Below are 23,130 nucleotides of genomic sequence, written 5' to 3'. Positions count from 1 at the left end.
TCAGATACTGTTTTCCCAATTAGCATATAGCTGTCCAGAAAAAGAATTTTTGTCCTGCTCTATTATTGGGGGACCTTTTAATTCTCTAGGATATACTGATGGCTCTGTGAATGTTAGGTATTAAAAATGATAGAGGAACTTTTTTCAAAAATAAATTTTGTAATAATACAAACCTTATTTTAGGAAATACTAAGCTAGGAGCTCCTTGTGTGAAGGAATGATGTCTTTCACATTAATATTTCCAACCCTAGATTAACATTTTTCCATACTTTTTAATGTAATGGTTTGTTGAAATTAACTGAAAGCCATGTTTGGTAATATATAACTTTTATGGACTTAAAATATATTATGTACCCAAAATATTAGTAATTTTGAGTTATGCAATATTAAGTACAAAGTAGTTGTCAGAAATTATAAATTTCTATTTTCATATATTTCCAGGTGAGTGATGATGCTAGAGAAATATATATGCTAGAAATAAAACTAACATGAGCGTTTTCTGTGAAGAGTATTTTGATTCTACTATACTAATATTTATTTATTTATTTTTTAGAGTGGAAATATGCCTGGAAGTAGGGTCAGGGTCTGGTGTAGTATCTGCATTCCTAGCTTCTATGATAGGCCCTCAGGCTTTGTACATGTAAGTAAATCATATTCATCTAGATCTTCCACCGACAGGTTAACTATGATAACTCTAATGAAATAATTTTTAAATAGTATGTATCTTATAGTATTTAAGCGTAGCAAAAACTCAGATTACGAACTATGCTTCCCTAAAAATTATTCATGTTCAAACTGCTCCATCATACTACGTAATTGTAGAAGCAGCATAATTTTAGATCATCTCTAAATTTGATTTCTTAGGTAAATAATTTGATATCATAAGAAATTTAAAGTTGCTTAAATTTATGGAAGATTGGAGAATGTAGAAAAGTATAAAGAAGAAAATTAAAATCACCTATAAATTTTACTATACATGGTCCAACTGTTTCCTTCTGTTTTTTTTCATTTCCTGTGTTTTTAATTTAATTTTGTCTCATAAACATTTTCCTATCAAAAATTCCTTTTAAATTTCATTTTTGGTGGCTGCATAGTACTCCTTCATTGGATGTATAATTTCATAAATTCCTTCAGATGCATGTATGTGTATTCTTCTACTCTTGGACATTGTATCAATATTAACAGTCTTTTTCATCAATAGAACAAATCCTTGTTCTCTTTTTCTTTGCCATTATTGAATACATTCTAATTTTTTTTTTCTAAATCTGTTCTGTGTAGAATTAACGGAACATTCCTTGAAATTACTCAGTAACAGATTTGCCTTATGGACATAGGATATAGTTTCCTTCCATTTCTGTTTATAGGTGCACTGATATCAACCCTGAGGCAGCAGCTTGTACCCTAGAGACAGCACGCTGTAACAAAGTTTACATTCAACCAGTTATTACAGATTTGGTAAGATATCTTTGTCCAGTAATAATTTTCTTTTCAAATAAGGTTAAGATGCTTTAGGTCAAAGAAACTTTGGTAAATAATTAACTTTTGACCCACTAAGCAGTATACCATATACAAAGTAAATTCTTTGTTGATGTAATCCATCTTTTCCACAATTCAGGCCTCTTTCAGTCAGAAGTGATAGTGAACCCCGTTCAAACTGGCTTAAATTTAAAAAGTTAGTCCGGGTGCAAAGGCTCACACCTTTAATCCCGGTACTCTGGGATGCTGAGGTGGGATGATTGCTTGGGCCCAGGAATTCAAGACCAGCTTGTACAATATAGTGAGAACTCGTCTCTACAAAAAATAAAAATTAAAAAAAATAGCTGGACATGGTTGTGTGCACCTGTCGTGCCAGCTACTTGGGAGGCTGAGGTGGGAGGATCGCTTGACCCTGGGAGGTTGAGGCTGCCTTGAGCCATGATCGTGCCACTGCATTCCAGCCTGTGGAACAGAACAAGGCCCTGTCTCAAAAAAAAAAAAAAAAAAAAAAAAAAAAATTGATGGCTTCAGCACAGCTACTTCTAGGACCTCTAAGAATGCTATAGACATCTTTTTCTTATCTCTGAACTTCTCTCTGGTGGCTGTATTCCTAGGCAGTCTTTCCCTTCATGGTAACAAGATGTTTGCATATCTGTATCTTATTTCTCAACACCTTCCCAAGGAAAGAGGCCCTTTCTATTCAGTTACTCTAGAAGAGGCCCCAGAATGAGTATTATCTGGATCAACTTGGGTTATGTGCCTATCTCTCAATCTTTTGCTGTGGCTGAAGGAGATTTGAATATGGAGATGATTGGCTTCAAACTGGCTCATAGTTCCATCCCAGGAGCTGGATTGGGATAAACCCTACTCAGGCCACTTAGATTGAGAATGATGGGAGGTAGAACTTCCCTAACAAAAGTCAAGGAAATTAAATCAGAAGAAAGGGGCAGTGGGTCCTCAGTAGGTAAAAACAACAAATGACAACTGCACAACCATTGTTTTAAGAAGTTAACAGCACACATTTTCAAGTGGCAGTTTTAAATTTGTAGGTTTTTAATTTATATATGTCAAATACCTTTTTATAGGCAAAAATAATAATAGCATGCACCAGGTAGACATATGAAATACAAAATACTTCTGTGCTGCTTAACCTGCACTTTTCTTACAATGATGAGGGTAGGTAGCTTTCCTGTTTTTTTTTTTTTTTAATTTATAAATGATTTTGTAGCTTGGAATTAAGCCAAAGAGATAAGAAATTATTTTCATATTATTAGAAGTTGTTACTGCTAATAAAAGCTAGAGTATCAAGAAAGGTACTCCAGTGATTTACATGATATCAATGTGGTGATTTTTTTTTTTTATTTTAAAAATTTCTTCTTTCTTTCTTTTTTTTTTTTTGAGACAGAGTATCACTGTCGCCCAGGCTGGAGTGTAGTGGCGCAATCTTGGCTCACTGCAGACTCCGCCTCTTGGGTTCAAGCAATTATCGTGCCTCAGCCTCCCCAGTAGCTGGGATTACAGGCACCCACCACTGTGCCCGACTAGTTTTTGTATTTTTAGTAGAGACTGGGTTTCATCATGTTGGCCATGGGTTGGTGAGGCTGGTCTCGAACTCCTGAGCTCAGATGATCCGCCTGCCTCGGCCTCCTAAAGTGCTGGGATTACAGGCATGAGCCACTGTGCCTGGCCTAAAAATTTCTTTAATGTTTCCATAATTAGTATTAAGTAAGTGTTTTTGATAGAATGGTGAAACACCAGAGATAGAAGAAACTATAGAACAGTATCCAGTAAATAATGGTAGGTATCTGTACAGATATCGGAAAAATTGTGAAAATGTTAGCAAATATAGTTGTAAACTTATATCCAAGTCTATACAGATTATACAGAATTAGAGTTTGCTTTCTTATTTCATTTTCTAAAAGTGAACCCAGAATATAAATATATGTGCTGTTGAGGAGTACAGGCTTTTTAATATTCATTCTGATAGTTTAATTTCCTTATTTTTATTTAATTGCATGTATCATTTTTCTGAATGAAAACATAAAAATACTTCATTTCTCTCTGCAAGTGTAGCCCGTAACACATTATTTTCCCAAAAACATGGGAGATTATTTTTAAAGATTGATTTGTCAGTTATTTAATTCAGAGTTTAATGTAAAATTCTTACTGTTGTTGAATACATTTAGGTCAAAGGCTTGCTACCAAGATTGAAGGAAAAAGTTGATCTTCTGGTGTTTAATCCCCCATATGTAGTGACTCCACCTCAAGAGGTAAAACATACAACAAAATTTAATTATTAATATTTTCAATTATTTTGTTTGTAAAATCAAATGAATGTTATCCTATGACATCAGTCAACTGCTCTTATCACAGACTACTCTGATTTTACTCCTAATTGTCAGTAATTGAGTCCTATTAAAAGACCTAGGAAAGGAACCTTAAATGATGGAAATACAAACTGTGACACATATCTATCCTTAAAAATCACATTCATATCAGGCCATGGTGTTTATATTCATATATTCGAATATACATGTACATATATATTACATATATCCTTTATCATGAATAAAAAATTTGCAAAACAAAAGGTTTTAACCGGCCGGACGCAATGGCCCACGCCTGTAATCCTGTACTTTGGGAGGCCGAGGCGACAGATTACCTGAGGTCAAGGGTCAAGACCAGCCTGGCCAACATGGTGAAACCCCACCTCTACTGAAAATACAAAAATTAGCGGGGCCTGGTGGCACACACCTGTAATCCCAGCTATTTGGAGACTGAGGCAGGAGAATGGCGTTAACCTGGGAGGCAGAGCTTGCAGTGAGCCGAGATCGAGCCACTGCACTCCAGCCTGGATGATAGTGCGAGACTCTGTCTCAAAAAAAAAAATTAGCCAGGTGTGGTGGCTTGCGCCTGTAGTCCTAGATACTTGGGAAGCTGAAGTGGGAGGATCACTTGAGCCCACAAGGTGGAAGCTGCAGTGAGCCGTGATTACACCACTGTACTCCAGTCTAGGTGACAGAGCAAGACCCTGTCTCAAAAAAAAAAAAAAAAAAAAGAAACAATATACAATGATAAGGATCTAAAGATTTTTTAATACTATATAAACTCTTATGGGTATTGTTTCTAAAATATAATTAGATTGTTAGAGGAAACATGCTTCAGTATGCCTTTATATAATATATAATAAATATATTTAATAATATATAAATAAAATAAATAAATAAATGAGTTCCTTAGAAAAGATCTATGTGTTTCACACTTTAAACTACAAGAGGGCCAGATGCACTGGGACATTTTGAAGCTTTGTTTCTGTACAGTAGGTCTCTTATAATACAAGCTGTTCCTTCTAGCTTCTTTCTATGTTAAGTACAAAAGCTACCCATGTCTCTCAATGTTAAGCATTGTATTAATAGTAATAACTTATTAAGCCCTTGATATATGCAGGGCAATGTTCTCAAAACTTTAAATATACTTCCTTATTTATTCCTAACAGTGGATAAAAATATTTTTTTATTAATAAAAACATTTTTTATCCACTTATTATTTTTCTAATTGTACATATGGAACTATTCTTTTTCTAATTTTACAGATAAAGGAGGAAAGTAATTCACAAACAAGATTACCAATTTACCCAAGGTTACACACTAGAAAATGATCAAACTTAGATTCAACTTTACTGCTCCTTGATCAGCTGTAAAATGCAAAATATATACTTTTTTGGTGATATTACTTGTCAAAAAGATTCAGCTTGTGATCTAAATCAAACTTGAGTTAAAAGAAAACATTCTTTCTAATTGTTCACAGGTAGGAAGTCACGGAATAGAGGCAGCTTGGGCTGGTGGCAGAAACGGTCGGGAAGTTATGGACAGGTTTTTTCCCCTGGTTCCAGATCTCCTTTCACCAAGAGGATTATTCTATTTAGTTACCATTAAAGAAAACAACCCAGGTAATACAGACCAATTTATTGTTTAAGCACTTATGTTGCTGAAATCAAAAGTTAATAATGTAAAATGCTTTAATTTATAAGACAACCTGGCATGTTAATGAATCACTTAAAACAGTTAATCACTGACAGTAGCTTATACAGGCATAAATTTATATTGAAAGAGAAAAGAGGTTTTCAGAGGTAAATTTTTCTGATTTTAAAAAGTATTATCTTCTCTTTTCCCCGTTTATAACCTAATATTCAAGTATAAAAATCTCTAATGTTTTCTTCTAACACCTCACCCTCAGTATTATGAATTTTCTCTCTACCCTCCAGTCTTCATGCCCTTGACAATTGTGCTGTACTCTTTAGTTCGTCAGTTTTATCATGAAAGCTATTGAATTGTATAGATTTTTGTATCTTTGTTTTCAGATTGCTTTATAACTAAATTGACCATAATCTTTCTTCTCTTTTTCTGTACACTTCAAGTTTGATTTTCAGCTTATACTAAAAATCCTCAGCCCTTCAAATAACGATTGCTAGTTTTCTCTTGTCTTTCTTTCTCCCTTCCTTCCTTCCTATTTCTGTCTCTCTTTTCTCTTTTTTCTTCCTTCTCTCCATCTTTCTTTCTTTCTTCCTTTCTTTCCTTTCCTTTTCTTTTCTTTCTTTTTCTTTCTCTCTCTTTTCTCTTCTTTTTTTCCTTCCTTCTGTCCGTCTTTCTTTCTTTCTCTCTCTCTCTTCTCTTCTTTTTTTCCTTCCTTCTGTCCGTCCGTCCTTCCTTCCTTCTTTCTTTCTCTCTCTCTCTCTTTCTTTCCTTCCTTCCTTCGTTCTCTTTTCTTTTCTTCCCTTCCTTCCTTCTTTCTTCCCTTCTCTTCTTTCTTTCCTTTCTTTCTTTCTTCCTTTCTTCCTTCCTTCCTCCCTTCCCTTCCCTTCCTTTCCTTCCTTCCCTTCCTTTCCTTCCTCTCCCTTCCCTCCCTTCTTCCCTTCCCTCCTTCCTTCCTTCCTTCCTTTCTTTCTTTCTTCCTTCCTTCCTTTCTTTCTTTCTTTCTTTCTTTTTCTTTCTTTTTCTTTCTTTCTCTCTCTCTCTTCTCTTCTCTTCTTTTCCTTCCTTCTGTCCATCCATGCGTCCTTTCCTTTCCCTCTCTTTCCTTCTCTTCCCTTCCCTTCCCTCCCTCCCTCCCTCCCTCCTTCCTTCCTTCCTCCATTTTCTTAGTTCAGTCTTCTTAGTTTTATTTATTTATAAGGCATGTTTTCTTTTCTCAATATGCCTGAAAGAAATAAGCTACTTCTTTCACTCTCACTGTGCAATGTCTCTATTCAGTTTGTCCACACCTTTATTGTCTTTTGTCATCCAAAGAGAAAGACATAGGGCAGAGATTGGAGCCCATCAACTAAAACACTGATCACTTGCTATAATAATGACAGTTAATGTTTCTGCTGAGCCAAAAGTAGGCTGTGACTGCAAAGCAAGCCATTTATTCTGATTAGACTCACCAACAACACTGAAAATACAAAGTGCTCCCATTTAGCTGAAGACCAAGTTCACTTTAGTAGACATTTATTTGATATACATTGTTTTGTCAGATGAATACAATTTATAAATCATCTGTGTTTAACTTATTAAATTGCTTATTGATCATGCACACTACCAAATGGCTTAATGGATTTTACCTTTTGATTTTTATTGTAGAAGAAATTTTGAAAATAATGAAGACAAAAGGTCTGCAAGGAACCACTGCACTTTCCAGACAAGCAGGCCAAGAAACTCTTTCAGTCCTTAAGTTCACCAAGTCTTAGCGTACAGTGTGTGCCCAGAACTACTGGAAACTGAATGCATTTAGCATATTTTGAAACTGAAGTCATTCATTAGGTAACAAGGAATTTTATCAGAAATTTGTCATTAAAAAAAGGTAGAAAGGTGGAGCATTCCCTTTCAGTCAGGCCTATAGAATTATTTGCACAAGTACAAGTAAATATGTATATTATACTTATAATTTGCATTTTAAATATAAAAGTTATGTATAAAATATTTATTTCAGCATTATGTGGTAAGGCAATGGAATTGATCTGGCAAATGTCTTTTTTTTTCATACCAGTCCATAAAGGCAGTTTGCTTTCAGATGGCAGGGCCAGCAACACACCTTCATTGTCGTATCTCCTGTGTGTATCAACTCTTCAACTCTATGTCACGATTCAGTTCATGGGGATCTTGATTACTTTTCCCTTCCACAAAATATTACACTGATTGGTTATATTGATGACATTATGCTGATTTGACCTAGTGAGCAAGAAGTAGGAACTACACTAGACTTAGTGGAAAGACATTTGCATCACAGGGTAGGAAATAAATATGACTACAATTCAAGGACCTTCTACCTTAGTGAAATTGGTAGGGATCCAGTGACATGGGGTATGGTGGGATATTTTTTCTACGGTGAAGGATAAGTACTTGCATCTTGCTGCTCTTAAAACCAAGAAAGAGGCACAATACTTAGTGGGTCTCTTTGGGTTTTGGAGGCAACATTTTCCAATTTCATTATGTTACTCCAGCCTATTTACCAATTGACTCAAAAAGCTGCTAGTTTTGAGCAGGGCCCAGAACAAGAAAAGTCTCTGCAATAGGTCCAGGCTGCTGTGCATGCTGCTCTGCTACTTGGGTCATATGATCCAGCAGATCAGTGGTGTTTCAGTGGCAGTGGCAGATAGGGATGCTGTTTGAAGCTTCTGGCAGGTGCCTGTAGGTGAATCTTGGTTTAGGATTTTAGAGCAAAGCTGTGCCATTACCAACAAATAACTAGTCTCTTTTTGAGAAACAGCTCTTGGCCTGCTACTGGGCCTTAGTAGAGACTGATACTTAATGAGTCACCAAGTTACCATGCAACCTGAGCTTCCCATCATGAACTGGATGTTATCTGAGCCACCAATGCACAAAGTTGGATATGCACAGCAACACTCTGTCATCAGATGGAAATGGTATACACATGATTGGGCCTGAGAGGCCCTGAAGGCACGAGGAAGTTACATGAAGAAGTAGGCCAAATTTCCATAGTCCCCACTTCTGCTACCTGCCTTCTCTCTTCCAGCCTGCATCTGTGGCTTCATGGGGACTTCCCTACGATCAGCTGACAGAGAAAGAGAAGACTTAGGCCTGGTTTACAGAGGGTTCTGTATGATATGCAGGTACCACCCTAAAGTGGATAGCTGCAGCACTACAGCTCACCTCTGGTCTACCTTGAAGGACAGTGGTGAAGGGAAATCCTCCCAGTGGACAGAACTTTGAGCAGTCCCCCTGGTTGACTTTGCTTAGAAGGAAAAATAGCCAGATATTCAATTATATGCCAATTCATAGGCCGTGCCCAGTGGTTTGGCTGGATGGTCAGGGAGTTCAACATAACTGGAAAATTGGTGACAAAGAAATTTGGAGATGAGATATGTGGATAGACACTGAATGGGCAAAAAGGGTGAAGATATTTGTACCCCATGTGAATGCTCACCAAAGGGTTAGCAAAAAAGGGTTTTAATAAAGTGGACAAGATAACCTGTTCTGTGGATACTAGTAGGCCTCTTTCTGCAGCCACCCCTGTCATCACCCAATTGTTTCATGAACAAAGTAGCCATGGTGACAAGAATAGAGGTTATGCATGGGCTCAGCAACGTGGACTTCTACTCACCAAGGCTGACCTGGCCAGGGCTATCTCTGAGTGCCCAGTCTGCCAGCAACAGAGACCAACACTGAGCCCCTGATATGACACCATTCCCCAGAGTCATCAGTCAGTTGCCTAGTGGCAGGTTCATTACATTGATCTGCCTCTATCATTGAAGGGATAGTGTTTTGTCCTTACTGAAATAGATCTTACTCTGGATACAGATTCGCTTTCCCTTCGTACAGTGTGTCTACTAAAACTACCATCCATGGACTTACAGAATGTCTCGTCTATGACCATGGTATTCCACACAGCATTACAAGAAACTCAGTTCACAGCAAAAGTGTGGCAGTGGGCCCATGATCATGGAATTTTCTTAACATGTTGCCTACTATCTTGAATCAACTGGCTACATAGAGCAGTGGAATGGCATTTTGAAGACAGTAATAGCACCAGCTATACAGCAGTTCCTTGTAGGGCTGGGACAAGGTTCTCTAGAAGGCTGTCTATGCTCTGAATCAACATCCAGTGTATGGTGCATTTCTCTTATGACTGGGATTCACAGGTCCAGGAATCAAGGGGTCAGAATAGGAGGGACACCATTTGCTATTAGCCCTAGTGACCCACTAGCAAAATTTTTGCTTCCTGTTCCCATGACTTATGCATTGCTGGCCTAGAGGTCTTACATAGGGTGGAATATTTTCCACTGAGAGACGCATTCATGATTTAATTGAACTGGAAGTTTAAGACTGCTCCTCAGCCATTTGGGGCTTCTCATGCCTCTAACTCAATAGACAAATGAGTTACAGTGCTGGCTGAGTGATTGTTCCTGACTATCAAGTAGAAACTGGAATACCCCTGAATGGTGGTAAGGTAAAGTATGTTGGGAATACACAAAATTCCTTAGGGCATCTCTTAGTGTTATCATGCCCTGTGATTAAGGTCAATGGAAAACTACAGCCTAATTCAGACAGGACCACTAATGATCCAGACCTTTCAGGAATGAAGGTTTGGGTCACCACCGGGTAAGTACCATGACCAGATGAAGTGCTTGCTGAAGGCAAAGGGAATACAGAATAAATGGTAGAATAAATACTAGCTTTGATCGTATGACCAGTTACAGAAACACAGACTGTGATTGTCATAAGTATGTCCTCCATATTTTGCTGTAACTACATTTTGTGTGTGTGTAGCTTTGTTTTCTTTCTTCTAATTTCCTTATTCTCTAACATAAGATGCATTGATTTTATAGCATAGTGTTTAAATATTGTTAATTTTTTTAACTGGCTCCAATGTTCAACCTTGATTAATTTTACATGATAGTATTTAAGTTATGGGATATCAAGGAGAGAGTAAACATCACATGAAGACTTTACCTCCTCTTCTGGGAAACGGGTTAGTGTGTTTCTGGTGGAATGCTGGATTGTTAATTGTGTTAGATGGAATTATGACCTTGTTGTTGTCTTTATGTGGCAGTTAAGTATGGTTTAAGGAGATGTGTATGGGTGCCAAGTTGACAAAGGTAGACTTGTGATGGTTAATTTTATGTCAACTTAAATAGGCCACAGGGTGCCAGATATCTGTTTAAACATTATTCTGAAGTGTCTTGAGTGTGTTTACGGAGGTGATTTGCATTTGAACTGGGGGACTCAGTAAAGGAGATAGCCATCCCCAAGGTGGGTGGACATCATCCAATTTGTTGAGGGCGTAAATAAAATAAAAGGCAGAGGAAGGAAGAACTCACCCCTGCTTTTTTTTCCTGCCTCATTGTTTGAGCTGTGACATCTCATCTTCTGTCCTCAGATGGATTTACATCACTGGCTCCCCTGGTTCTCACGCCTTTGGATTCAGACTGAATTATACCACAGGGCTTCCTGGGTCTCCAGCTTACAGATGACAGATCATGGGACCTCTTAGCCTCCATAATCATGTAAGCCACTTTCTTGTAGTACTGGTAAAAGATATATTAGACCAATCTATAAAACAGATAGCTATGAAAGAGAAGGGCGACAGGCACAAGCCTAGGCACATAGGGAAGGGTTCCTGGAGAGCCTCTGACTTGCCCAGGTCATTGTGCACAGGTGGCTTGCCTGAACATGCCCACTGTGAAAAATTCCATTTCTCAACACATGTGCAGTAACGGAAATAAATCAATGTGGCTCAGACTAAGCGCCCACACATGGGGTGGAGCCACGAGGAGTTTGCGCCTTATGCAGGGGAGAAGCCATGCCTCTTCAGCTTGTGTGTGGTGGCCTGGCATTCAATTTGTGAGGTGTAAAACCTGCATGAAGGACCCCTCTTTTTGTGGAGAGCTTTCCTTTTGCCTAATAAATTCTGCCCTCCTCACCTTTCAGTGTGTACGCTTGCCTAATTTTTTCTGGTCATGTGATAACCCAAATTTAACTGAACTAAGGAGCAAAAAATCCTGCATCAGCTACATTAATAGCTGATTGTACTGGATTGAGTAGTGTCCCCCCAACAAAATTCGTGTCCAACTGAAACCTGTGAATATGCTCCTATTTGGAATTAGGGACTTTGCAGATGTAATCAAGTTAAGACAAGGTTGTACTGGATGAGGGTGGGCCCTAAATCCAGTATCACTTGTGTCCTTGTAAGAACAGGAAAATCTGAACACAGAAACAGAGACATAGGGCCATATGAAGACAGAGGCAGAGGTTGGAGTGATGAGTCAACGAGTAAAGGAATGCCAGGGGTTGCTAGCAACTGCCAGAGGCTGGAAGAGGCAGGCAAGGATTCTTCCTTCAAGCCTTCAGAGGGAGCATGGTCCAGCCCACACCTTTATTTCAGACACCTAGCCTCAAGAACTGTGAGAGAATGCATTTGTTTTACAACAAACAGTTGTAGAACTGTGAGAGGATGTGTTTGTTTTACAACAAACGGTTACCCAGTTGGTGGCACTGTTACAGTAGCTCTCAGAAATTAATACGCTGAGTAGAAAATGAAAAGCATGATTAGGAATAGACATGGACACTGATGCGGTTTGGATTTGTGTCCCCACTCAAATCTTCTGTTGAATTTTAATCCCCTAGTATTGGAGGAGGGACATGGTGAGAGGTGATTGGATCGTGGGGGCAGACTTGCTCCTTGCTGTTGTCGTGATAGTGAGTTCTTAATGAGATCTGGTTGTTTAAAAGTGTGTAGCACTCCTTCGCTGTCTTCCTCCTGCTCCAACCGTGTGGACGTGCCTCCTTCCTCTTCGCCTTGTGCCATGATTTTAAGCTTCCTGAGGCCTCCCCAGCCATGCTTCCTGTACAGCCTGTGGAACCGTGAACCAATTAAACTTCTTTTCTTTACCCAGTCTCAGGTAATTCTTTATAGCAATGCGAGAACAGACTAATACAGACACTAAAGAATGATAAAGGTTTACACTTTACTAAAATTGTGTCTAGTAGATACAATTTTAAACTTTAATCCGACTAGGAAAATTGCTTCATACTATGTAAAATAAAAATTTGCAAGAATAAATTTGCAAATTGATCATACAGGAGGATTTCAAATCATCTGTCTCAATTAGTACTACATCAAGGAGACCAAAAAGGCAAAGAGGAGATTTGAACAATAGCGGTGAGTTTGATATCATAGACTAATATAGAACTCCGAAACTAACAATCAGGGAATGCATATTCTTTCTCAAGCACTCGTGGGATGTTTACAAACATAATTACATATTAGACCAAAAGTAAGTCCCTATAAAATTCAAAGAATCGATATGATATAGCTAATCTTCTGTGACTATAAAGTGTTTAGGTTATAAATTGATAACAAAAATAAAATTGTAAAGTCTCCATACATTTACAAAATTTAAAACATGCTTCTAAACAATTCATATGTCAAGGAAGAAATAATGACATTTTAGGCTGAGCGCGATGGCTCATGCCTGTAATCTCACCACTTTGGGAGGCTGAGGCAGGCAGATCACCTGAGGTCAGGAGTTTGGGACCAGCCTGGCCAACAGGATGAAACCGCATCTTTACTAAAAATAAAAAAATTAGCTGAGCATGGTGGCATGCACCTATAATCCCATCTACTCGGGAGGTTGAGGCAGGAAAATTGCTTGAGCTTGAGAGGTGGATATGGCAGTGAGCTGAGATCATGCCATTGCACTCCAGCCTGGGCAACAAGAGCAAGACTCCATCTCAAAAAAAGAAGAAATGACATTTTGAAAATTACTGAACAGAGGGTGAACCCTAATATAAACTGTGAACTTTAGTTAGTAATAGTGTATCAATATTAGTTCATCAATTGTAACAGATGTACCACACTAATGCAAGATGCAAATAATTGGGGGGAACTGTGCTTGTGTTTGTGCAGTCAGGGAGAGGAGGTTTGTGTAAAGTCCGTACTTTTTTTTGTTTTTTAACCTGTGTCTACAACAAAACTCTCTGTACTTCCTTATCAGTTTTCCTGTAAAGCTAAAACTGTTCTAAAAAATATTTGAAAGGTCTTTTAGTATAAGAGAAAACCAAAACAAAGCAAACAAACAAAAAGGCAACAACATAATGATAAACAAAAAATTCAGGCTAGTGCTAACCAGTTGGATGAGAGGAGGTAAGGATTACTGGGAGAAAGGCTAGAGGAGAACCAGGCACCCAGATAAACAGCATAAAGGGACTGGCAGTGTTCCAGTTCTAAAGTTGGCCAGAGAGTTTCTTGGGTATACGTTTTATTATTTTAAATTCATGTGAACTGGGCCACGATCTTACAGTCTGTGTTATTCTCATGTACAGAGGTTCAACTGGTGTACCAAGTTCTTTATTAGTGACACACTAAAAATTTATTGCTTATGCATTTTATAATCTAATGTGCTTTGTCCGGGGCGTAGAAAGTGTTCTATTCCATTTAGTCATTTGGAGACTCAGGATCCCTCTGTTTTGTGCCATCATCACATTCAGCCTGTAACCTCTAAGTCAGCATGGATATGGAAAAAAGAGGAAGATCATGCATGAGAGATTTTTGAGCCAGTCCTGGAAGTAGCATAAGTGACTTCAAATTCCAGTGGCCAGGGCTCATTCAGATGGTTCCAATATAGTTGAACTGTATGCCCAAGAAGAAGAAGTGGTTCTTATAATTCTTTCCCCTAAATAATTGTGTTAGACAAAACCTTGATAACAAAACCAGGTAAGGGTTATGTAAGAAAGGAAAGTGACAGGCCAACCACATTCACATAGAGGAAAAAAAGAATAAAACTTCAACAAACTAAATCTAGCAGTATGTATAAAACAGATGATACACTATGACCAAGTTGAGTTTATCCCAGGAATGTAACCACAGTTTAATAGAAAAATCTATAAATTCCATTTATCATTCTAATAGGTTAAAGGGAAGAAAAATAACACATTATCACCTCAACAGATGTGGATGTACATTTGTTGAAATTCAATACACTTGGCAAACTAGGAAGAGAAGGAACTTTCTTAACCCAACATGGTCTGTATACAAAAAAACTGTGGCAAATATTCTGAAAGTAGAAATACTGGAAGCATTCCCTATAAAAATCAGAAACGAGAAAATTGCCACCTATTACCACTCCTATTCAACATTTTCACTGGAAGTCCTAGCCAGCAAAATAAGAAAAAAAAAAAAAGTGAAAGGGAAAAGGATAGGAAAATATGAACAAAATTGTCATCATTAACAGATGATATTATTTACCAAGAAAATATTTAAAAAACCACTGACTTATTATAATAAGAGGGCTTAGGAAAGTGGTTGCCTGTAATAACAATATTCAGAAGTCATTTGTATTTCTATACGTTAGTCCCCCAAAGCAGGAAAATGTATTTTAATAATACCACTAAAAATGATAAATAAGGCATCGTGGAATAAATATAACGTGTACAGGACTAACATGCAATTTGATTAAAATACTTTTTTGTTTTTTGAGACAAGGTCTTGCTCTGTCACCCAGGCTGGAGTGCAGTGATGTGAACTTGGCTCACTGCAACCTCCACCCTACAAGCTTAGGCAATCCTCTCACCTCAGCCTCTTGAGTTTCTGGGACCAAAGGTGTGCACCACCACAACCAGCTAATTTTTCGTATTTTTAGTAGAGACGGGGGTCTCACCATGTTGCCCAGGCTGGTCTTGAACACCTGAGCTCAAGCGATCCTCCCACCTCAGCCTCCCAAAGTGCTGAGATTACAGGCATGAGCCACCACGCACAGCCTAAAAGATACTTTAAATACCTAAGTAAATGGAAAATTATTTTATGTTTATGACTAGGAAGACTCACTGTTATAAAGATACCAATTGTTCCTATACTTAGAGTAAAATTCCAGTCAAAATCTCAAAAGTGTTTTTCATAAAATCTGAACAGATGACCAAGAACAGCCTAGACACTCCTAGATAATAGGAGGAGCATGAGAGAGCTTGAACTACTCAGATGCCAAATACTTATTATTAAACAACAGTAATTGAGACAGTTTTATATTGACCCAAAGATAAATAAACTGAAACAGAATGGAAAGTCCATAAAGAAACATGTACATATATAGAAATGTGTATATGGTGAAATGGACTGCAGAACAAATGGAATAGTACTGTATAAGTGATTATACACAAAGGGAAACAATGAAATTAGATTCTTACCTCACACCATATACAAAAGTCCACTAAAATGGATTAAGTTGTAAATGAAAAGGTTGAATTTTAAATTTGGAAAAAATATAGGAGAATATTTTTATGACAATGGAATGGGAAAGTGTATCTATAAAATAAAAAGGAATCACAGACCCTAAAAGACTGATAAATCCAGTTACAGTAAAGGGTTTTGTTCATCAAAAGGCATTATAAAGAAAATTGAGGCTGGGCGTGATGTAATCCCTGCACTGTGGGAGGCCAAGGAGGTTGGATCCATCTGGGCCCATCCATGTTGTCCCCATAAGACTTGAGGCAAGGGGAAACTGATGAAACATGCTGTTGCTCATGCTAATTGTTGTATTAATACTATGAGTAATAAAGTTCCTTGTCTCTGACCCAAAAGCCTTGTTTTTTTCTGCCAATAGTGAAACTGTGGCAGACTAATTTGGGTTGCAGGTGGAGTAAAATCTCAGATCCTTTACATTTCTCGACAGTGCAGTGTGCTGCAATTTTCCCTTGTTAGAACTTCCTTTAGTGCTGCCTTACTGGAGCCAACAATTTTTCACTTGCCTTTGGTGATGGCACATTGGGATTTTTTTATAGATTATAAATAGATTTTTATACATGTCTCAAATTGAGTTTTCTGCATAATATTTTTGTGCAACTTCTCCATGTTGATGAGTTATTCACTCATTTTCACCAATATATTCCACTATTCATTTATTCATACTTTGGTCATTGAATTTTAGGTTGTTTCCAGTTTTCCCTATTATGAATAATGTTGCTATAAACATCTCTGTACATGTCTGTTGGTACTCTAGTCAATACCTAGAAGTGGAATTTCTAAATCATACGGTACAATTATGTTTCATTTTACCTGATAATGCCAAATTGTTTTCCAGAAAGATGCCAGTTTACTTGCCAGTAGTGTATATGAGTTTCTATAGCGCCATATCTTCACCAATATTTGGGACTGTTAGACTTCTTAGATTTTGCCAATCTAGTAGGTCTAATATAATATTGATTTGTATTTTCCTAATGAATAATATGGTTGAAATTTTCATATGTTTATTAGCCATTAGGTATTTTTGCTTTATTGTCATTTAAGCATTTTTGTATCAGATTTCTGTTGTCTTTTTACTTGTTGATCTGTAAGAACTAATTATTCATATATTCTGGCTACTAATCTCTACATTTTGCAAACATTTTCTACTCAATCGTCTCAATTTTCTTTCTTTCCTTTTTTTGTTTTTTGAGACAGCATCTTGTTCTGTCACCCAGGCTGGAGTGCAGTAGCGCAATTTTGGCTCTCTGCAACCTCTGCTTCCAGGTTTCAAGCAATTCTCATGCCTCAGCCCCCCAGATAGCTAGGATTATAGGCATGTGCCATCACACAAGCCTCTGGAGTAGCTGGGACCACAGATGTGCATCATCACAACTGGCTAATTCTTGTATCTTGAGTAGAGAGGGGAGTTTCACCATGTGAAACTAATGCTTATTAGACTGTAGAGAAGAATGTGTGCTCCTTATTTATTTATTTTTTTTGAGACAGAGTCTCACTCTGTTTCCAAGGCTGGAGTGCAGTGACATGATCTTGGCTCACTGCACCCTCCGCCTCCTGGGTTTAAGCAGTTCTCCTGACTCAGCCTCCCGAGTAGCTAGGATCGCTCTGTTGCCCAGGCTGGAGTGCAGTGTTGTGATCTCAGCTGTCTGCAGACTTGACCTCCCAAGCTCAAGTGATCCTCTCACCTCAGTTTCCCTAGTAGCTGGGATTACAGGTACGGGCCACTATGCCTGGCTAATTGTGTGTGTGTGTGTGTGTGTGTGTGTGTGTTTTTCTGTAGAGACGGGCTTTTGCTATACCATGTTGCCCAGGCTGGTCTCCAATTCCTGGACTCAAGCGATCCACCCCTGCCTTGGCCTCCCAAAGTGCTGGAAGTACAGGCATGAGCCACTGCGCCTGCCAAAACTTGGACTATTCTTATTGGCTAATAAAAGGACAGTGAACTGTGATTGTGTCACTGCTCTCTAGCCTGGGTGACAGAGTGAGACCCTGTTTCAAAAAAGAAAAGAAAAGGACAACTTTAGAATTTTGGAAGCCTGAAACAGTGGGGATATGTGGCTACAGTTTGATGATAGAGGAACGCACAGAGAGTTTTGGAGACTGTGAAGTTGATACATCCTAGAATTGATAATGGCTAAATTGAGTCTAGAAAGGAGAATGGGATTCAGGCAAGTGCAAAAGAGGTGAGAGGGCATTCAGCAGAGGGAAGAGTGCATGGAAAGGCCTAGAGGCTTCAGGGTCAGAGTCCAGCATATTCAGGGAGTTGCAAGTAGCTCAGTCTGGCTAGGTCCAGGGTTCAGGTGGAGGACTAGTCAAAGAAGAGTCTAGGATAGAGCAGGAAACAGCATTGAGTGCTCACAAATTATGGGAAAGGATGTAGTCTTTATTCTGAAGATGTGCTTCTAGAAGCAAGGAGTCAACAAAATCAAACGTGCTTTCAAAAGATCATTCTGGGCTGGGCGTGGTGGCTCACGCCTGTAATCCCAGCATGTTGGGAGGCCAAGGTGAGCAGATCACTTGAGGCCAGGAGTCCGAGACCCAGCCTGGCCAATAGGGTGAAACCACCTCTCTACTAAAAATACAAAAATTAGCCAGGCATTCTGGTGTGCACCTGTAATCTCAGCTACTCAGGAGGCTGAAGGAGGAGAATCACTTGAACCCAGGAGGCGGAGGTTGCAGTAAGTGGAGATTGTGCCACTGCAGTCCAGCCTGGGCAAGAGAGCAAAATTCCATCTCGAAAGCAAAAACAAAAACAAAACAAAAGAAAAACTAAAAGATCACTCTGGCTGTGGGGAATGGACCAGAAGCAGGTTAATCAGGAGATGGAGGACCCTCTTGAGACTGCTGTGGTTAAATGAAGAGATGGTAGTGGCCTGAACTGAGGTTAAGGCTGTGGGAATGGGAAGGGGGAACATATTTGCATAGGGTAAGGAAGGGACAGCGCTTGGTAACTGATTGAATACCTGTATCTATAGATTCTGTCTGTCTGTCTGTCTATCTATCTATCTATCTATCTATCTATCTATCTCATCTATCTCTATCTATCTCTATCATCTATCTATATCTACCTATCTATCATCTGTCTGTCTATCTATCTATCTATCTATCTATCTGTCTATCAGAGAGAGAGGTAGGACTGAAGGTGACTTGTGGGTTTTTAACTTGGGAAGCTGAGAGAATAATAGTGCCATTCCCAGGAATGGAAAACCAGAAGGAGGAAGCTTTGTGGAGGGAGAGTAAAATGGAATAGGGGGAAGATGATAAGGACAACATGGGGACAAGTTAGGATTGAAGTGAAACTTTTTAAGTGGACATGTCCAAGTGTTTATGCATATGGGTCCAGGTTGAGGAGAGAGGAAATGAACTAGAGTTACTGAAATAGGAGCTATTATCATATGAGGAGGGTTTGAAGTCATGTGATTGAATGAGCTCATCAAAGGACAGTCTTCATGGGACAACAGTTTTCAGGAAAGATTAAGCTGGTGCAATGCTCTTTTAGGACATACATCTTAAATGCTAATGTAAGACGCATAGGGGTCAAATTAATACACTTTTTAAAGTGTCTAATATTTGAAGCTGTAGAAATCTTTTTAGCTATTTACCAAAGGTGTCTTTTGCTTTAGAAGGCCTTTGGTTTTATAGCTCTCTCTCTCTCATCTCTAGATTTATGCAAAAGGAGGTGGGTGGTTAAAGTTCTAGCTTGGGAATGCCAGCTCTTATGTTGCTATAACTTGTAATCCTTTCATCCAGCCAAGGGGAGGATTCTGTTCAAAAGGAACATTAAGACCGTTTCTGGGGGCCAGGCACTGTGGCTCATGCCTGTAACCCCAGCACTTTGGGAGGCCAAGGTGGGTGGATCACTTCAGGTCAGAAGCTCTAGACTACCCTGGCCAGCATGGTGAAACCCCGCCTCTACTAAAAAAATACAAAAAATTAGCCAGGCATGGTGGTACACATCTGCAGTCCCAGCTACTCGGGAGGCTGAGGCAGGAGAATTGCTTGAATCTGGGAGGTGGAGGTTGCAGTGAGCCAAGATCGTGCCAGTGCACTCCAGCCTGGGCGACAGAGCAAGACTGTCTCAAAAAAATAAATAAATTATAGAAAAGACTGTTTCTGGCACCAGAGCAGCAAGTGTTCAGTGAGGCCAAGGAATAAGAACAGTTTCAACGGTCCTGATAATCTTACTCTGAAAAACAAAGAAATGACAGACAGTCTCTCCTTGGTGGTCTCTTAATCTGAAGTTTATGGACTTCCAGAAACCTGGCCACCCTCTGTGTATACGTAAGGGCTTTTTCCTTCTAGAGAAAGTATGTCTAGCTTTGTTTAGGTTTTCACCAGTGTCTGTGATCTCCTATAAGTTAACACCACTTACCATTTTCTCAAAGCCTTGTAGTAGAATACAGTAAAACGGAACCTTGGTGTATTAGCATTCTCTAGAGGGACAGAACTAATGGAATAGATACATATATATATATATATATAAAGGGGAGTTTATTAAGTATTAACTCACACAATCACAAGGTCCCACAATAAGCCGTCTGCAGGCTGAGGAGCAAGGAGAGCCCATCCAAGTTCCAAAACTGAGGAACTAGGAGTCCCGTGTTCATGGGCAGGAAGCATCCAGCATGGGAGAAAGATATAGGCTGGAAGGCTAGGCCAGTCTCTCTTTTTACATTTTTCTGCCTGCTTATATTCTAGCCATGCTGGCAGCTGATTGGATTGTGCTCACCCAGATTAAAGGTGGATCTGCCTTTCCCAGCCCACTGACTCAAATGTTAATCTCCTTTGGCAACACCCTCAGAGACACACCCAGTATCAATCCTTTGTATCCTTCAATCCAAACAAGTTGACACTCAGTATTAACCATCGCAGATCCACCCCTTGTCAACTTGAGCCTATACACATCTGCTGAGATCACACATAATCTTCAAATAAAGACAATAATAAGGTCATAATGACACCTAACATAATTCAACTATCCTTCGTACAACCAGAAACGCACCAATCCCCGACCCAAATACATAAAGTTAACAGTAATTAAATGGTGATGTGAAGTCCATAAATCTTATGTCACATGATAAAGGAGAAAGGAAATAAAATGAAGATATTTTCTTAGTACAAGTGTATGCATGCAAAAACATGTTTTTAACAAAAGGAGGAAATACTCATGACAATTACAGTCCTTGTTTCTGCAGTTGGTCACGTTGTCGTAGCTGGTACTGATGACTACCTTCTTCTACTACACATTCTGTATTCCCTTTGCCTTCAGCAAGCATCTCAGCAGGTCGTGGTTTTTTTCCTGGTGGAGTGACCCAAACCTTTCTTCCTGCAGGGTCTGGGTCATTTGTAGTCCTGCCTGGATTGGGCTGTTGTAGTTTCCTACTGACCTTAATCACAGGGCATGGTAATACTAAGAGACACCCTAATTAATCTCCTGTATTCCATGCAAACTCTTCCTTACCTCCTTTGCGAAGTAGTAGACTGATTTCATCTTGAAAGTCCAGGTCAGTCACCCCAACCAACACTGTAACTCCCTTCTTAGCGTGTTGACTTAAAGGTAGGAGGAGCCCAAAGTGTCCAGGTGGCAATCTTAACTTCCAGTTTAATGGAATTGTTGTGTCTCCTGGTGGCAGCATTTCTCCCTCTGCAACTAAGACCTCTAGGCCAGCACAACGTAATGTGGTGGGAACAGGAAGCAAAAAATTTGGTAGCTGATTACTAAAGGTGATGGTGAGTGGTGCCCCTTCCACTTCCACCCCTTGATTCCTGGACCTGTGAATCCTGGCTGTGAGAGAAACAGTACCATATATTGGACACTGATTCACAGCATACATAGCCTTCTGGAGAACTTTGCCCCAGCCCTGCAAAGTATTGTCACCTAGTTGGCATTGGAATTGTGACTTTGAAAGGCTAATCCACCATTCTATCAATCCAGCTGCTTCAGGATGGGGAACATGGTAAGACCAGTGAATTCCATGACCATGATGTCTCCTTGGGGAAGGATGGGAGAATCACTGCATAAAGTGTTGGTAATATGGTGGGGTCCTTCCTCAAGGGGAAGTAAACCGTAAACTGGCTCAAGTCTGGAAATTGATTGAGGGGCCGTGATTCTCTGTATTTGTAATTCAAATTAGTCTTTTGTCCATTTGACCTAGAAGTTTTCTGCTTATATAAATTAAGAATGCAGCAGGCTTCCTATCAATTTCACTTCTAGGAGCACCATGATTAATTAGCCAGTGCCAGAGCTCTACATGAGTCAGACTATTCTGATTGCTGCTTTGCCTCTGCTGTCTATTACAGCAGCTATGCCCACCTTGCCTTTGATAGTTGAGTGCCACCACTTGGCCCCTGCCACCTTGCGATCCAGTTACTCCCATTGTACTTTAATTTTGTAGTTGAGTGTCTGCAGTTCTCACTGTTAGATCTGACATACAGACAAGAGCAATTACAGGGCTCTTCAAAGATGCAGGTGCTGCCTTTATGAATCTATTTCGTAAGACATTGGTCAAGGGTATATCTTCTGCACCCTCCCAGCTGGGATGAATAGGTCTAAAGTGTCTAATTCATTCCACCATGCCAATTTCCCTAAGCCTTTGGATCCCTTTCTCTACATTAAACCAAGGAAGATCAGGCATTTCCAGCTCATTCACAGTGGGCCATCTTTTAATCCATATTTCAGCTAATCAAGCAAATAAACTATTAGAACCTTTTTTAACTCCCTGAGCTGCAACATTAAATGCAGAATCCCTACTTGGTGGGCCCAAATCAATAAATTCAGCCTGATCCAACTCCATGTTCCTTCCACCACTATCCCACACTTTTAATATTCATTCCCATGGCTGTTCTCCAGATTTCTGTTTATATAAATTAGAAAACTCAAGCAATTCTTGTGTCTGTTTTTTCACAGTTTCAGCTCTTTCTTGACAGTAGATTAGACTGTCACTCAGGGCAATCTTAGCAGATTTGAGGCTCAGTATCTGCTTCTGAAGCCAGGAGATAGAATCCTTGAGTTCATAATTTTTTAAAATTTCTTTATTCAGTGAACTTAGGAGTAACCAACTAGGTTCATTGTGTTCTCTCTCTCTCTATATATATATTTTATATATATTATATATGTTATATATGTTATGTATATATATTTTGTATATATAAATGGGAGTTTATTAAGTATTAACTCACACAATCACAAGGTTCCTTCATAGGCTGTCTGTAGGCTGAGGGGCAAGGAGAGCCAAGTCCGAGTTCCAAAACTGAAGAACTTGGAGCCCAATGTTCAAGGACAGGAAGCATCCAGCATGGGAGAAAGATGTAGGCTGGGAGGCTAGGCCAGTCTCTCTTTTTATTTTTCTGCCTGCTTCTTTTCTAGGCACGCTGGGAGCTGAGTAGATTGTGCCCACTCAGATTAAGGGTGGGTCTACCTTT

At 39.2% G+C, this 23,130-nt stretch overlaps 1 protein-coding gene across 10 annotated transcripts in view; it reads left to right on the top strand.

Moving 5' to 3' along the window:
- N6AMT1 (N-6 adenine-specific DNA methyltransferase 1) overlaps positions 1 to 23,130 on the top strand; it is a 494,077-nt gene that overhangs the window by 1,772 nt on the left and 469,175 nt on the right. For 8 of the 10 annotated variants that reach the window (XR_010138799.1, XR_008517487.2, XR_010138800.1 and 5 more), the window contains exons 2-7: positions 554 to 640; positions 1,365 to 1,455; positions 3,663 to 3,746; positions 5,284 to 5,425; positions 7,095 to 7,274; positions 10,852 to 10,978. Coding sequence is in view for 1 of the 10 variants with exons in the window: in XM_002830586.5 (XP_002830632.1) it covers positions 554 to 640; positions 1,365 to 1,455; positions 3,663 to 3,746; positions 5,284 to 5,425; positions 7,095 to 7,201 (511 nt within the window). In the remaining 9 variants the exon portion in view is untranslated. Of the gene's footprint in view, positions 1 to 553; positions 641 to 1,364; positions 1,456 to 3,662; positions 3,747 to 5,283; positions 5,426 to 7,094; positions 8,943 to 10,851; positions 10,979 to 12,203; positions 22,785 to 23,130 lie in introns of those variants that run through there. The other 2 variants (XR_008517491.2, XM_002830586.5) reach the window with 2 other exon arrangements.

This window comes from Pongo abelii, chromosome 22 (assembly GCF_028885655.2).
Source record: "Pongo abelii isolate AG06213 chromosome 22, NHGRI_mPonAbe1-v2.0_pri, whole genome shotgun sequence".
NCBI lineage: Eukaryota > Metazoa > Chordata > Mammalia > Primates > Hominidae > Pongo > Pongo abelii.
Note: the sequence above shows the minus strand (reverse complement) of the source record. Positions and strands in the feature narration are given on the sequence as shown.